Source organism: Limanda limanda, chromosome 8 (assembly GCF_963576545.1).
Source record: "Limanda limanda chromosome 8, fLimLim1.1, whole genome shotgun sequence".
NCBI classification, from domain to species: Eukaryota; Metazoa; Chordata; class Actinopteri; order Pleuronectiformes; family Pleuronectidae; genus Limanda; species Limanda limanda.
Genome location: NC_083643.1, coordinates 25,763,077 through 25,779,731, shown reverse-complemented (window position 1 = coordinate 25,779,731; position 16,655 = coordinate 25,763,077). Strand labels below are relative to the sequence as shown.

Here is a 16,655-nt window from a genome sequence, read left to right as displayed (position 1 = left end):
TTCTGTCTGTATAGGCCTAGGCTACTATAAAAATCACTTAGCATTTTTAATTTTGGTACTTGTACTTTTACTTTTGATACTTAAGTACATTTCAAAACCAGATACTTTTGATACTTAAGTACAGTTAATATGAGCAACTCTAAGACTTTTACTCAAGTCATTTTCTGACGGGTGACTTTTATTTTTACCGGAGTCACTTTCAAGTAAGATATCTGTACTTTTACTCAAGTATGTCTTTCAAGTACTTTATACACCACTGCTGCTTGGCCACATTAGAATCCGTTTATATGATTCTACTGACCCACAGCACACAGCCAGGGGCGGATTTAGCGATTTGGGGGCCCAAGGGGTGACCGGCGTGGGGGCCTCTGCAACTACTGCTTCAATCTCGCTCTAATGTGTATGAACACTCAGATAAGGTATGCAAAACTCTTGCTCAACAGATTAGGCAGTTCACAGCCTCTACCCTGATCACAAATATTCGTAAACATGACGGTCAGATCTCTAATGACGAGCAGGAGACAAACACTGTGTTGTGGACTACTGCATATTCAGGCACCCAGTTTTTTACTCACTGTAATGCCAATATAAATTTTCCAAAGATATTATATATCTATATATTGCCAATTCCAATCCTTAGTCGCCCTTTGTGGTGACTCAACACAACTTAGAAGCTGTTGAGTCTTTATATATGTATTGTACAAACTGGCTAATGTGTACAACTTCAAGCAGGGTTGTGTCTTCACTTTGCCGTCCCTACAGGCAAGATACCCTACAGGTGTATTGTCACCCTGCTGGAAACAAATGCAAACACAAACACAGGCCCATCCAGTGAAGATAGTTCAATGATAAATAAACAGGCTTACATGTTGATGTGTGGACAAGCTGGCGGGCAGGTATACAGGCAGGTAAACATCCAGGCAGTTACAAAATACAGCTAATAGACACAAAAGGTTCATAAACCGACGAGGAGCTGCTGACAAAGGCAGCTGTAAAGACTGGTTTGGGTGATGAGGGAGGTGGGATCAGGTGTGTGGGCGAGGATGGAAGCTGCAGAACAAGTGGAATTTTGAAAAGAAAAATTACAAATAAAGAAAAGTGCGGGGACATCAGGTGGAGACATAGAGAAGGGCAGGTCTGGGGAGATGACAGAGAACACATGGCCAGGGAGAAGTGGGGCTGGTTATTTTTTTTTTTTTTAGGCAAAAGGCAAAACGCATGCAATGCTTCAAAATGCATTTGCTCGGGCCCGCTCAGTGCTGCCCTGCAGTCCAAGACATTTTAGAAATTGTATTTTATAGTTGGTACTTTCCAGGGTTGAGCAATCCTGGTTAGTTTTGAAGTGCCATCAAGCAAGACACTGATAATTTATAAACTTCAAAATAAAGTCACCAAAATACTGTAACCAAATTTGCACCTTAAGATAGTCAATTGGATGTATTTTGTAGATGTTATTTAGCCTTCAAAAAAACATTGGTCTTCAATTATTTATTTCCTTGTTCAGTCTGAAATTTGGCAGCAAAACCCGACTGTGTCCAGTGATTTTTTCTTCTCTGTACTAGCACTGTCCAGGCTGTTAACAAAAGAGAAACTATCTTATTTTGTGTGCCTAGTTTCTCTTTGCTGAGTTATTATAAGGGGCATTGTGTAACACTCCTGCTACTTATCAAAGGTCCATGTTTACTGATATTTACAGACTTTTTTAGTGGTTATACTTTGTTCTATTAGTGTTCTTAGGTAGAATGAAGAGGTACTTGTTTATTCTGTTGTGTTGATTCTTTGTTGTCTCTAGAAGTTCAGATGCACTTGTCCAACACTATTTGAACCTCAGCATCTCGGGTTCAAAATTTGTAAAATTATACATTATATATATATTGTTGTTATAATTTTTCAGTCAGTTGAAATAAATCCTGAAGAGAACAATTTTGGGATGTTTTGTGTCTGTATAGGCCTACTATAAAAAGCACTTAGCATTTTTAATTTTGGTACTTGTACTTTTACTTTTGATACTTAAGTTCATTTCAACACCAGACACTTTTGATACTTAAGTACATTTAATACGAGCGACTTTAAGACTTTTACTCAAGTCATATTCTGATGGGTGACTTTTACTTTTACCGGAGTCACTTTCAAGTAAGATATCTGTACTTTTACTCAAGTATGGCTTTCAAGTACTTTATACACCACTGCAGATGACCCGTCTCTTCTCACTGGACTTAATTTTAGTGAGAACGCGCCATATTGGCCTTATCGTTTAATGTGCCGAAATTACTCTATTCTTATCATGTTTATAGTTTTACGGTCAACAGTTTGAGTGCACTTTGATCAACTTGTTTTTTTATAATGAGCCATGTCAATAAAAGTTGACTTGATCTGACTTTGGTGAACTGTATTTTCTTTCTTTAAATATTGTCCTATTATTGTTGTTCATCTGTTCATGTGTTCAGTCAGATATATTTAGTTATACTATAGTTATACTCATGGTTCGATGTATTTATCTCTGATTATTTTATCAGTCTGCTCAGTCTCACGATGGACAGGAAACAATGTTGCGTGAGTCTGTCGGTCCAACCGTCCAGAGGACAAATGGATGAAGTTCATTGTCCTCATCCAGAATGCCCCACCTGGTTTCAAGCTGACTGTCCATGCCTTCCACCAGTGTGAAGATAGAATCAAATCGGAGGCGTGTGGTCACTACACTGCTGATGCCACTGGGACTGTGAACGGCAAGTATGCATACTGGTTTTAATCATATATTTTGAGTATGAGATGGATAGTCACACACTCTGAGTAATATTGCTATGTAGGTTGAACGTATTATCTGTGTGTGTGTATATGTGTTTGTGTGTGTGCATGTGTTTCTATCAATAAACCTACAAAAACTGTTTCAAAGGTTCCATTAACCTCTGCTGAATCATTCACTCAGACTAGAGACTGCTCAACCGGGGTGACGAACCCACTGAGTCTGGTTCTGTGAGAAGTTTCTCTCAGTGAATGAGGGAGTTTTTTTGCTGCTCATTGTGGGAACTGTTGGGTTTCTCTGTACATTGAATTGAATTGGATACCTTTTATATTAATTCCTTCGTTCCCATGTATGTTATGAAGAATTTTGTAACCTTGTTATGACAAGCGCTGTACAAACAATTATTATTATAAAGTTATTGTCGATATTACACCTTATTTTGAAAACCGGATGTTGTTGTGCGTGTTACATCACGCTACCGTCCCCTAGTCCTGCACAGTTTGAGGATCGCTGAGGTTCAGGTAAGACTCCAATGCAACTGTCGTCTTCTCATGGGGAACTAAGAAGAAGCTCAGAATAAGGTCGCTGAGCTTCCTCTGCGCTGCTCCAGCTTATTTAGCATTAATGTCGGGTCGGCTGGTCTGACCACGGGAGAGCGAATCACAGAGGAGCCACACACAGTACAAGCATAGCTTCTGAAAGTACTGGTCTTTGTACGACCTGCCGCTGAAGGAAGTGGGGATCAGTGTGTTACAGTAGAACAGCTCGACAGTGTGTTGACACAGTTGTAGTTTATGCATGTGACTCATTTTGAGGACTTTGAGCTCAAACACTCAGATGTGTGCAGTTATTCAGACGTTCTACATGAAGCCTATACGCTGCTTGGCAGTAGTGACAAAGTAGAAATACTTCGTTACTGTACTTAAGTAGATTTTTGACATATCTGTACTTTACTTGAGTATTTATTTTCCTGACGACTTTCTACTTTTACTCGCTACATTTGAGCACAGATATCTGTACTTTCTACTTCTTACATTCTCAAAACTGGCTCGTTACTTGAACAGCGGGGGTTGGCGCAACGTGCAGCTTTACACACGGCGCACATCTCTCTCGCTCTCTCGCTCCTGCAGGAGCTCGGTTCAGTCTTTATTATTAGGGCCCGAGCACTGACAGGCACTGACACAGACGTGAGGCCCTATTGAAATTGTAAGGATTATTATTCAGGCAAATTAATTGGCTTTTTGAGGGCTTTTATTAGGTGACTTTACATGATTTTTTGAAGGTATTCCATTTTCGATTCACATTCGTTTTCCCTTTCCTGCTTTGTGTCACCATCTGCCAGGGGCGTTTCTAGGATTGAAAGAAAGGGGGGGCTTAGCCCCTAAGGATGTTGAATGTTTGCGCGCGCAGCGCGCGCCAATTTTTTTCAGCTCATTTGGGGCTGCGGATATCCATTGTTTCAGACAGTTCATAGATTGGTTCAATCAGAAAGAGTGTGATTTTTCTCTGTATCTTTGCTTGCATTCATTCAGTATAAGATAACAGAAGAGACAGAATTTCAGGGTCATTGTGAAATTTGACAACACAAATATGAATTTTTCTGAGATAGAGAGAAATAATTTTCCTGCTTGTTAAGGAAAGACGGATATACTAGTTTTGACTAGCATTAACTGATTATAAACATCAACATTCTATAGGCACTGATATTATTGTTTTAAAATACTAGAGATAGATATTGATGCAAAGAATAGAGAGCTGTCGATAGTTATTTCTTACATTTCAAATTTGCTCGTTCACACTCTTGCTCACTGGAGAAATTTTCTAACAAAATAGCTAGCTAGCTAGCTTAGTGTTAACATAGCTCATTACAATATTCCCTTTCATTTGCCTCAAGTAAACCTAAATTCAAGCAGGTAACAAACGTTAGAAACTACAGATAGCCACATTCTGTAACCACCTGTACTTACAATTTCACTCCGTGCATCATTTACTATGAGCTAAACTCCTTGGCTGTAATCCTGCTGCCTTGATGAGAGACGTTACTTGACAGAGTGAGAAAGCCAGCGCAGCAGCGATACAGACTCCCCAAGGTCCTAGTGCCCGGTCTTTTATTGTTAAGTATGATGAGAGGCTATTGGATTGTAATTTGAAGGTGGAGAAAACATACAAACCAGAAACGCACTCACATATGTAGCATGTTAGAGTTATAAATAACTTGTCCATGTGTAAAACAATAGTTTATTTTTAAAAAAAAATTATTATTATTATTTTTTTTTTAAATCCCAATAATTATTTGGGGGGGCTGAACAACATTTTAGGGGGGCTTCAGCCCCCCTAAAACAGGCCTAACGACGCCCCTGCCATCTGCACATAAATACATAGCTCGAAGCAGCAAGTGGTTAACTTTTCTTAAAGAAAATATTGGAAGTAGTTGGTTTAAAAAAAAAAAACTGTTGGCAAATAGACTATCATTGGATGGCCGTGTCTACTTAGTCTTACACGTCCACGTAAACAAAACAAACAGATTTAAAACAAGTCGAGATGGCAAAACAAACAACACAACCAATTATATAAGCCAGCGCAAAAACAACTTTCAGCCAACACAACCAAAAACAAACACTCTGTCATCGACTACTGCATATTCACGCACGCAATTCAGGTTTTTTAATGGCCCTCACCAAATGGAACCCTGGGTAATCAGGCCCAGTTTTCCACTCCCTATAATGCCAATATAATTTTTGCAAAGATATTATATATCTATATATTGCCAATTCCAATCCTTAGTCGCCCTTTGTGCTGACTCAACACAACTTAGAAGCTGTTGAGTCTTTGTATATGTATTGTACAAACTGACTAATGTGTACAACTTCAAGCAGGGTTGTGTCTTCACTTTGCTGTCCCTACAGGCAAGATACCCTACAGGTGTATTGTCACCCTGCTGGAAACAAATGCAAACACAAACGCAGGCCCATCCAGTGAAGATAGTCTAATGATAAATAAACAGGCTTACTTGTAGATGCGTGGACAAGCTGGCGGGCAGGTATACAGGCAGGTAAACATCCAGGCAGTTACAAAATACAGCAGACACAAAAGGTTAATTTGGTCTATTAGTGGCAGGTCTATTAGTGTTCTTAGGTAGAATCAAGAGGCACTTGTTTATTCTGTTGTGTTGATTCTTTGTTGTCTCTAGAAGTTCAGATGCCTTGTCCAATACTATTTTAACCTCAGCATCTCGGGTTCAAAATTTGTAAAATTATACATTATATATATCGTGTTGTTATAATTTTTCAGTCAGTTGAAATAAATCTTGAATTGAACAATTTTGGGTTGTTTTCTGTCTGTATAGGCCTAGGCTACTATAAAAATCCCTTAGCATTTTTAATTTTGGTACTTGTACTTTTACTTTTGATACTTAAGTACATTTCAAAACCAGATACTTTTGATACTTAAGTACAGTTAATATGAGCAACTCTGAGACTTTTACTCAAGTCATTTTCTGACGGGTGACTTTTATTTTTACCGGAGTCACTTTCAAGTAAGATATCTGTACTTTTACTCAAGTATGTCTTTCAAGTACTTTATACACCACTGCTTCTTGGCCACATTACAATCCGTTTATATGACTCTACTGACCCACAGCACACAGCCAGGGGCGGATTTAGCAATTTGGGGGCCCAAGGGGATGACCGGCGTGGGGGCCTCTGCATCCGTTGTTCGCCACCTTTTTTAACCCTTATTTATCTAAGGAAGTCCTACTTGTGACTTCTTTCCCACCCAACAAAACGTGTCAATAGTTTAACAAATGCACTCACTTATTTGCATAAAGAATATGATCTCTGTAAAATAAGAATGTACCATAGTGTCTATAACCTTGGTTTTCTTTTCAGCAGGATATCTGATTGATGTTGATGATGGGCCTCTGTCTTATATTTTGTCTTAATTTCTTTTTTCTTTTATTTCATGACTTTCGTTAGTTCATTATTATCTGTATGAACTGAACTTTGAACTTGTTCTTTTTAAGTGTGAACTGGCTCAATACTGCTTGTCAGTTTGTGTTTACGCCCTGAATCAAGGAATAGTCCATTGTAGTGGGGATTGAAGGGGAGGGGGGTTGCTGAGGCACTAGTTACTCATAAATTAAAGGCATTCTGATGCCGTTTTGGCATTTAGATTTTAAAAATGAAATGATTAATTAACGAAAAGTACAAATAATTATTTTAACTGTACTTGTGCATTGTACCAGTTCACGATGGACAGGAAACAATGTTGCGTGAGTCTGTCGGTCCAGCCGTCCAGAGGACAAATGGATGAGAAGTTCATTGTCCTCATCCAGAATGCCCCACCTGGTTTCCAGCTGACTGTCCACGCCTTCCACCAGTGTGAAGATAAATTCAAATGGGAGGCGTTTGGTCACTACACTGCTGATGCCACTGGGACTGTGAACGGTACATGCTTCAAGACATAGACATAGACAATTAAGAAAATTATTCTCAAGTGTCTGATGAAACATTTAATAAAATGCTAGAATTGCAAATAGAGAATAAACATTGTTTTTTCACCCTCTTTACTTCCAGTTTCAAAGGATCTCAGTCTGGGTGGGACATATTCGGGGGTTGAACCAATGGGTCTATTGTGGAGCCTCATACCAGTTCCAGGCAGCAAACCTGGACTCAGGTACGCAACCAGGCCAGAACTACTTACATAATGCCAATCACAATCAGTTACTGGTATCAAACACTCTCCCATCATCTTTCAGGATGAGGAAGTTCAACGTCCAGACTCCCATGGAAGTCACAATCTCAGTGTACCAGGGTCACCAGACTGAGGGGTTTGTGGATCTAGTGTCGCTGGCGTCTGTGTTGGTGGAGCGCTGGCACATGGCGCCTGGCATCCTCAGGATCCCAATCACAGAGGATGGACTATCTGCAACTCTTTTTCTGCCCCGAGGTAAGATAAGATTAGAGTCTGGTGGTGTGAGGGAGGTGTCTATGTAGCTAAGACTAGCATCACTTGCTGCAGTAGGGAACCAGTGTAAGGAAAGGAGAAGAGGAGATTCAGCTAAAGGAGCTGGCAGCTGCAGTGGTGATTGAGGAGAATTACAGTTCATCATCCAGGGTTACGACTCAATCGTGCACTGTCTGATTTGACACCACCACAGCTGTCAATGGCAATAGACAGGTCCTACTTTCCCCTTAAGTAATGTGAGTTCAGTTTTACTAGGATGTTTGCCTCCACCTGAGTACCAGAGGATGTCTTCAGCATAAGGGTACCTGTATTGAAGGAGAAGAGGAAGAGACCTAGGGATGAGCATTACGGACCTGCTGTTATCCGGATGCATGGTTGAGACAGGTTCAAGTTAGGGTTTATTGTCAGGTTAAACAGAATTTTTTTCATGGCGGACCCCATTGCAAAAAAGAACAGACCTTCACTGTTTTCAGACTCTGAACTCCGAAGGATGTCCACTAAATGGGGTCCGGACATTAAAGCACTCCTACCATTAAAGCATACCCTCAATAAATACCAAAAGCCCTTTTATGGTTGTATCCACTGCCTAACATCCATATTACATTGTGCGCGCCTGCTGAAATAAGGTGTTGTGATGTGTGGTGGGTGTAGATGTGTCTGATATTAACATCAATTATATCATCTCTGATTTTGTAGACAATATTTTGCATCCATAAATATGTCTGTTAATGTCTATTATTTTTAAATTTTTAGTTGTGACAGATGGCAGAACTGACAATGTTTAACCATTCATACTGAAAGATGCAGACAAACCAAATGTTTGTCCAATGCCTTATGGGGAGCATCAAGGTTCAGCCAAAAGCCCTCAAAATACATACATCTAATAAAGGCCAGAGAAGTACGAACCTCAGAAATCTATAAAGTAATTTTAATGTATATTGACTCTTTTTGGGTGTTTTGAATCATCTGAAGGACCTGGACCTTTCCCTGGTATCTTGGACCTGTGGGGGGGTGGAGGGAAGTTGGTGGAGTACCGCTCAGCGCTGTTTGCCTGCCATGGCTTTGCCTCCCTTGCTCTTGACTACCTGACAAATAAAGTCTCCATTGAAACTGGGAATTTCGTGGACAACAAGTACTTTGAGGTAAACCTGATTGTCTGCGTGTCCAACAATACCATTTACCCACTAATTGCACAAATGTCTCTGTCATTCTCTCTGTCCGTCTCTTTATGTGGAACACATATCTTGCGAATCATTCATCTCATCAGCTTCACACATGGTGTGTGTATTGTTAATGGCCCAGGGAAGAGCAGTGTCGAATTTGGTGCGAGTTGGACACATGATATCTTCAGTATTAATACAAATTGAATAAACCTGTGACTTGCGCTCTGTAGCAGTATGTGGGGGCGAGGCAGTGTGTCTTCAGGACCGAGTTGAACATGTCTTCTTCTACGTCCTTGGACTTCTTTGCTAGTCTCCTAAGGTGATTAGAACACCTTAGGCCATTTTTCTGTGATCGAATTTGTGGTCGTATCATCAGATCTGAGGCTGTGTGTTCGGGACACTCGGGTGAAGAGAGGAGCAAAGCAATTAAGAAATCACCAACTGGTGGTGAGTTGGATCAGATGACAGGGAAGGCTGCGGGACAGACCTGGACAACTTAAAGAAATAGTTCACCCAAAAATGACAATTCACTCATTATTTACTCACCCCTATGCAGACAGGGGGGTGGGTGAAGTGTTTGAATCAACAAAACTCTGCTGGAGTTTCAGGGGTAAACAGCCGAATCCAATACAACTGAAGATATTACGGACTTTTCTTCCCCTTACACTGTGTTTTAAACCTAAATGTCCGTTGATGTCCTTTCAAACACTTCACCCACCCCTCCACCGGCATAGGGGTAAGTATATAAACAGTAAATTATCATTTTTGATCCCTTTAAACGTGTTGTTTGGGTGCATCAACAACATCTGACAAAGGCCACCGTCAGTCAGATCTTCAAATCCCACCTCCGAAGACTTTTGTATGCATCCCAAAGGAGGTATCATAGTGGGCATGCTCAGGCCCTCCATCCAGATCATTGGTGTGGTCAAGGTGGCTACCCAATAACCTGCTAGTGGACACCAGTGGTGAAGGCCCTCCTGTATCAGCCAAGACCACAGAAGCAGCGGCTTGGGTGTGGGGATGAGTGGGAGGAGTTCAGGGAGGCAATGGAGAAGGACGTTAGGTTGGCCTCAAGGAAGTTCTGGCAAACCAGCTCAGGAAGGGAAAGCAGTTCAGATTCTGATAACTTTTTTGGGGGTACTACTTGAAAAGGTTTACAGGCTCCAATGTTCAATGTACGCATTAGTTTCTTTATTCTGTTAATTGCTGCAGCAGCAAAGACACTCGCGGCAGTGAACCATGCACTCTGTATACATTCACAAAAAGCATAATCCACTAAAGGACAGAGAATGACTGAAAAAGCATAATAGGTCCCCTTTAACAGCATTCAGAAAATAAATGATATTGAACAATAAGATCGGACTCATCAACATGCTAATTTGCTATGCATGTGAATGTTTGCTCAAATGCACACAGATTTAATCATTTTATGCAGGTAAGTTACATTATTTTCTGACATAAGAATTACTCTTATGCGTTGTCCAATTTTCAATCCTACATTCCTCCCATATTAGGGCCCTGTTAACTTAGGGTCCCACCTTTCCTTTCATTATGATTGTACTGAAAAGGTCAAAATGACACATGGTGCTCCAGCCTCTATTGCTTTTATTCTGATCATTAAAATCTGAGTGATTGCTTAATGTCAGTGCATAAAGACTGTTAACTATGTTTACTGCCTGGCTTCATCAGCAGTTAATATTTTTGATTTTAATTTGTTCAACCGTCATAAATTCTGTGATATGAATATGTGATTTATAAGAAACCATGCTAATTTTACAACTGTGCTTTACTGCTGCAGTCGGCCTACAATGTCCTGCAGCAGCATCCTCAGGTCCTTGGCAGCAGGATCGCCATGGTGGGACTTTCCTTAGGCTGCGCTATCACCTTCAAAATGGCTGTTTATTCTGATGTTTTTAAGGTAAGACAAGCATTGTTCGCCACAGAAGTAGATTTTATCTTTGACAGAAGACCGGTCAAGTGTTTTGCCGAGGTCTGCCTGCTGGCATGCTAGGATGGAGGATGGTTAAAAACTGGTAAAATATATGTTTCACAGTTGACCGTCAGCAGCCTCAGAATATCCCTGACTATGACAGAGGTCAATTTGTTTTGTGAGAGAGAGAGAGAGAGAGAGAAAGGGAGAGAGCAAAGAGTTCTACACATCGCTTGACAATGAAGCAACGATGCAAATCACTTAGAGATGTTAATGTTATTATGAGAACATTCAGATCACTGTCAAACTAAGGCAAGATAAATGAAACTATGTTGTAAAAATACTTTGGGTCATTGTGAAACTGTCGTGTGTTAGTGCAGCAATGTACTTGCCTCATTATAACACTCTTAACATGTATGACCAGCGAACATTTCCCATTGGGATAATGGTAAAAGACTGGATTTTCGGTGTTAGCGTAATAGTGTAGATACAAATGTCCTTGGACTTTTGGTTGAGCCATGCTGAACATTAATAGCTAGTATGTGTTAACTTGTCCCATTAAATATTGGAACAGATCTGGAAGACTGGGTGTGGCAGTTGACCATGCCACAGGGGGCTCGTCACAGCAGCCAGAGACAAACTATTCAGGTTTTCTTTTGTTAAAACCAAAACACACACATGAACAAACACAAATAAACTGACCCAAAGGGACTAGCTTCGCAGCTCAGTGTCTCTGAGTGTTCCCCAGTTCCCTGTGAGGCAGAAATTGATTTGTTTCTCTTTCTTTAGCATGGCAAGATAAGAGTCTTTATTGTCTCTTGTTGAAACTTGTTCCCAAAAGACTTTCTTAGCTGATCCTATGTAAATATTTGCAAACACATACTAATATTTACAAATAATATGAATTGTGTCTGTGTGTCTCCCAGCTCAGTTGTGCGGTGTGTATCAGTGGGAGTCATGTGCAGCCAGTTGATGGATCTTTGGAGCAAATTATGGATTTTTTTAAGGAGTAAGTAATCAAAAAGAGATCAAGAATTAAAAAGGGTTGGTGATCCCAGCCAAAGGAAACAAAAGTTTGATAAGTTACTGAGGCAGCCACGCAACTGGCCATCGCACCAAGCTCATCCCCCTAAATTACCAAAGGAAAAGCCAAACTGTTAGGAAAAGGAAAACCGATAACTGGATTACTGAAGACCTCTACCACTTGTGTCCTTCTCTATTTAATACAATTCATCCAATTTTATTTGTATTGAACCAAATCACAATATCTCAAGAAACGTGTAAGTAAGGCTGAGGCATTAGAATATTAGAGAGAAACCAACCTGTTCCCACAATGAGCAAACACTTGAGACTGTGGGGAGATAAAAAAATCCAGTTTACAAAGTCCAAACTATCAAAAAAAACACTCATTCTCGCAGTATTTAAGAACATAGGCTCGATCTACTAAAAGTCTCTTAATATTTTAGCCCCCTGTCTTAAAAATCAACACCCCAGGCATACTAAGCTTCTCCTCCAGTATCCCTCCAACACTGAGAGCTATACTGTACTTTTGTCTCCGTTGACTTTGGTTGAAGATATCAAGCTGACTGGACAAAGGATGACCAAATCATTTGCATATGCTGAAGAGTCAGTCCCCGAAGGTCAGATCTAAGTTTGTCTAATAAGATTCAAGATTAAGGCTGCACGATATTAGGAAAACTTGCAATATTCAATATTGCGATGATTATATGATGCAATAAATAAACAAATGCTGAGGTATATAGTGTTAACGTCTGTCTGCTTTGGTTTCACTGCTAACATAGACCTCATTCAATAAGTGTTTTAATTTAACTCTACCACTGTTGTGTCTTCAACAAATTTAAGGCTTTTAACAGAGTCACAATGTGAAATGCAGTCGTTTGTGTACAGTGATTACAGGAGCGGTGATTGAACGCAACCCTGAGGGGACTGCCTGTGTTGTACTGTAGAAATTCTAAGATCCAATGACATAAAGAATGAATAACACCTTACCTAAACTTATCAAAAGGTTTTGGAGGTAAAATGGTATTAAAAGCTGAGCTGTAGTCCACAAAGAGAAGCCGTGCGTATGCGGCAGAGGCTTCTAAGTTCTGCAGGATGGAATGGAAAAGTAAAGGATCTATTGGCAGAAATTGAATATATGATAATCCTTTTGATGTTTTCACAAGTGTGTTTTATCTAAATTGTACGAATTATTGTTTTTTACACAATTTTATATTTAATACTTAATTTTTACATCGGTAGCGAGTCCTATCTACGGAGGTCACCATGTTTTTTTAGGGTAGCCCAGACAGGACAAACTAAAGGTTTGCTTCTGGGTCCGGTCCGGACTGTGGTCTATCTATAGGTGACCTATGCTAGATGATAGATGCTGATGTTTTTTTCAGCTTGCAATTATCAAAAATCGGATTACCTGTCTTGATATTTTCTCCAAGTTGTGTTCCTTCAACAGAACCTTATTAAAATGTCAATAAGCACTGCCAGGTTTTAAGTTTTATAAAAACAGAACCCAGTGAGTGATCAGAAAAGCCAAGAGGGCTGATAGAGGAATTATGTTTAAAACAGTTAAAAAGTCACGTCTGGCAATAGAATGTCTCCAAGTGTATTGGCTCTCCACACAACTCCTGAGCTTCCATTAGGTGCAGCAGGTGAGTGGCGGAAGTTTGAGTTTCTGCATGGTTCCTGTCTGACCTGCTGTTCTTTGTACAATTAAATTCCCACCATTAAATATATATTTTTCAATTGTTTCATTTAAAACATCTAAAAAACCAATCTCTCTTTTGGGTCCAATCAGAAACGCTGGGAAGACTCGTGTCGATGAGGAGAACCAGATGATCTTGCGAGACCTGCTGCTGCCCATTACCACCGACACCTCATTCAAAGCAGACGTGAGTACCACCAGTGTCTGAAATTGTGTTTTTCATGTCAAAAATAATAAAACCAAAATAATTGTTCATTGGCAGTTGCAGTCAACTGTAGTTGTAGTTCACAAGTTTGCATTATGTGCTTTCCCTCATTGAGTCATTTGTTTCAACCAAATCAATGGTTAAAACGAAACATATCTCAATGATAAGAACACAGGAAAAAATTGTCAAATGGTATTTTAAGCATATTTTGTAACATTTTATTGGAGAACAGTTCTTTGCCACCTGTGAAAAGCCATTTTATGATTTGGCTCCTTTATCTCTGTAAAAAAATAATCCTGGAAGTAGGGGTGTGCGATATATATCGTCTAAGATAATATTTTAATTGTTGTTTTAACGATGTGCGAGCTCATATATTTGGCTGATCAGATGGAGCCTTGTTGCTATAGATGATAAATGATAGACATTCAGATCATTGACGGATTTTTCTCAGCTGACGTCTCAGACTCGCTACAGTTTAAAAGTTGATTTGTTTGTCGCCACAATACCAACACTGATCATCACATAATGATCTTTTATCAATAAGCATAAGACTTCCCCTTCCCTCGCTCTTTTCCTCTCTCTCTCTCACACACACATACTCACAAACAAACAGTGTGATCGCACACATGTGTAAACTCAGTCTGAGTAAAAAAAACACACTAACTTAGTAAAAGTCTGGAGCTGGAGGAGGTGGCATGCAGCGTCTCCGTTTGGTTTGACGCAGTCGGAGCAGTGCACAGCACGAATGATAGAGACACAGAGGAGCAGTAAATAACTGACAGCGCTGCCCAAACATGTAAAAGAGAGCCACATTAAGACTGTAAGTGGACTTAGTGGAGCTGGGTATGGCTCCCTGTGTCTGCCCCGGACTTGGTGGCGCTGTGACCGGGCTGCATGTGCGCCGTCTCCCGGCTGTGGAGCTGTCAAGTGAAGAAATCTCATATTCAAAACTGCTACTGTTGGTCTCTGAGCAGGTGGGACGACTCCAGTGTCCTCTGTTGCTGGTTGTAGGTGAGGATGATCAGAACTGGCCAGCCTACGAGTCTGCGATGGACGTGAGTTTACTACATTTCCTGTGTGAATAAATGATGTAAGATTAAAAGACTGTAGACATTTAACATACCAACATCCAACGTATTTCGCAACTTTCAGTTAAGAAAGCTCTTACAAAATCAATTTCCATAATTAACAGTCTCTAATTGGCCTTGGAGCAGATTTGTTGTTGGAACTGTCAGACAATCACCTGCAGGCTTGCCCCATATGTTTTGGACTTATCACCATCACCATCTATCAGATCATTTAATCATGCTTTATTGCCTTTTTATTTTTCTATATATATATATATATATATAATTTTTTTTCTATTCAGCAGGAGGGTTAGGGTGTACACAAACAATGCACTGTTGCAAAACTCAAAAATACATTTTCTAAAAAAGAAATCACTAATATATCAATTAAATTCAAAGATTCTGTAAAACCATCTTACAAATATGAGATTTGTACTTCCAGATCAAAGAGATGATGGAGGGAGCAGGGAACAGCCACCTGCTGACTGTCCTGTCTTACCCAAACACTGGTCACCTTATTGAACCTCCATTCACGCCCCACACCAGAGCCAGCAACTTTATGTCAGCCGCCTCACGTCATAAGTGTGGGTACATCTTCAGACTGACAAACTGTTGATGATAAAAGATATCAACTGGTGTTTTAAGAGTTGCCTTTTGTCTTTACAGCAACATACTTGTGGGGCGGAGAGAAGGTGGCACACTCTCATGCTCAGGAAGACGCCTGGAGGAAGATGCTGCTCTTTCTGAGGGAGAATCTGTATGCTGGCAGAAACCCTGTTCTAACCTCTTTTTCCAACCTGTGAGCAAGTTGATAACTAAAAGAAATAGAGTTTCTAAGTGAGAGAAATTATTTCAGTCTTAGGTTATGGATGTAAAAACCCCTTTAATTGTTAATCAAAGACAATTTTATATGTCTCACAGGTGAAGCACATGATTGGCTCAGATTGGCATGAAACCTTCTTGACTTAGTCATTAGTACAAAAGATGAACAACCTTTAGAAAACACACTCATCAAGCACTTTGTCAGGAATACTGATACACCTGCTTAATCATGCAGTTATCTAATCAGCCAGACAGCAGCCTGATGCATTATATCATTCACCTAGAGGTCAGAAGCTTTACTTAATGTTCACATCGTCACATTGTTAATTCATATGTGTTCAAACCAAATCACATGTTGATTTGCATAGCACAATCAGAAATAATCAAGGGAAAAGTATGCTTATTGATAACATGAGCGCCATGTCGTGTGAAAGATGCACCCAATTGTTATGATTTACCAATGTATGTTTTTCCTGCTTCAGATTTTTCTGATAATTTCATTTAAGAAATGTCGCAATTTTTAGTTGATAAATAACTACAGAATACATTTGCTGTGGAGTTCTGTTTATGAATCTGTCATCCATCCATTTTTAAATGTTATCTGACTGACATACTGCACATTCATTACATTAATTAAATAATAAAATAACCACTGCAAGTCTCATCAGCATCTTACTTATTCCTGTAAACCTGCATTAACTATTTGTTCTTCGCCTGCCAGAACCCTCATCTCCCCAATACATCTGTGCTTTATTATTCTTACTTTTGTCATCATTGCTGTACAATTTGTGTGACTTTATTTTTCTTCTCAAAAATAAGAGCCTTAAAGATGTGACTTTCATTTTGGTTAATCAAAACTGTTCTAAATACTCAGAGATGACAAGGGAATCAACATGCTAATCCATGATCCACACGAGTAGATGTGCTGGAGGCAACATGTTTGAAAAGTGTGTAGTGTGTTAATTTATGTCCCTGTGCCGGGGTTACCCAGTCACTGTGTGTATGTGGTCCCTAGATGGGTTATGCCTGAGCTACATGGGT

General features: G+C 39.9%; 1 protein-coding gene across 1 annotated transcript; it reads left to right on the top strand.

The window, feature by feature from the left end:
• The first annotated feature begins 3,211 nt into the window (after positions 1 to 3,211).
• Positions 3,212 to 16,264, top strand: LOC133008728 (peroxisomal succinyl-coenzyme A thioesterase-like). The gene is made up of 11 exons (XM_061076004.1): positions 3,212 to 3,264; positions 6,987 to 7,188; positions 7,318 to 7,417; positions 7,500 to 7,690; positions 8,681 to 8,850; positions 10,670 to 10,789; positions 11,728 to 11,810; positions 13,614 to 13,707; positions 14,700 to 14,780; positions 15,235 to 15,376; positions 15,459 to 16,264. Exons 2-11 carry the CDS (start codon positions 6,993 to 6,995, stop codon positions 15,593 to 15,595), a joined length of 1,314 nt encoding a protein of 437 aa, XP_060931987.1. The 5' UTR covers positions 3,212 to 3,264; positions 6,987 to 6,992; the 3' UTR covers positions 15,596 to 16,264.
• The last annotated feature ends 391 nt before the right edge of the window (positions 16,265 to 16,655 follow it).

Coding starts and splice junctions, on each gene's coding strand:
- LOC133008728 (XM_061076004.1), top strand. CDS start 6,993: ATGGACAGGAAACAATGTTGCGTGAGTCTGTCGGTCCAGCCGTCCAGA. Junction 10,790..11,727: donor TTTATTCTGATGTTTTTAAG/GTAAGACAAGCA, acceptor TGTGTCTCCCAG/CTCAGTTGTGCGGTGTGTAT. Junction 14,781..15,234: donor CCTACGAGTCTGCGATGGAC/GTGAGTTTACTA, acceptor TTGTACTTCCAG/ATCAAAGAGATGATGGAGGG.